A 374-nucleotide genomic window follows, 5' to 3' on the forward strand; every position below is an offset into this window, starting at 1 on the left:
GGGGGGAGGGGGGGGGAGTGGAAGTTCACCTCGATCATCGCAGCCACAAGCTCCTCCTGCGCCTTTAAGTGCGGCAACCGTCAAAGGAAGTCTTTGGCAACAAGTCCTTGCAGATGCGAGGGTGTCGAAATCCTCTGATAAGCCTTCTTCTTATATTATCATGCTTGGTAATTCAACACATACATGCATCTACGCATACATCTAGAGACACGTACGAGGTGCATAGAGAGGCAAGATTTGCAATATTTGGTCTCAGGAGGAGAGAGTGTATCTAGATATCTACGTAGAGAGGCATTTATACGAACCCCCAGTTGTTGACTGTGTATAGATAGACATACATCAACATATACATCACTATATATATACATATATAT

At 44.4% G+C, this 374-nt stretch overlaps 1 protein-coding gene across 1 annotated transcript in view; it reads left to right on the forward strand.

Annotated features, from left to right (window-relative positions):
• Positions 1-10: 10 nt before the first annotated feature.
• CSUI_003685 (dynein light intermediate) overlaps positions 11-374 on the forward strand; it is a 12,500-nt gene continuing 12,136 nt past the window's right edge. The window contains exon 1 of the mRNA XM_068063880.1: positions 11-167. Coding sequence (XP_067924141.1) covers positions 161-167 — 7 coding nt within the window. The 5' untranslated portion in view covers positions 11-160. The remainder of the gene's footprint in view (positions 168-374) is intronic.

This window comes from Cystoisospora suis (assembly GCF_002600585.1).
Source record: "Cystoisospora suis strain Wien I chromosome Unknown contig_1663, whole genome shotgun sequence".
NCBI lineage: Eukaryota > Apicomplexa > Conoidasida > Eucoccidiorida > Sarcocystidae > Cystoisospora > Cystoisospora suis.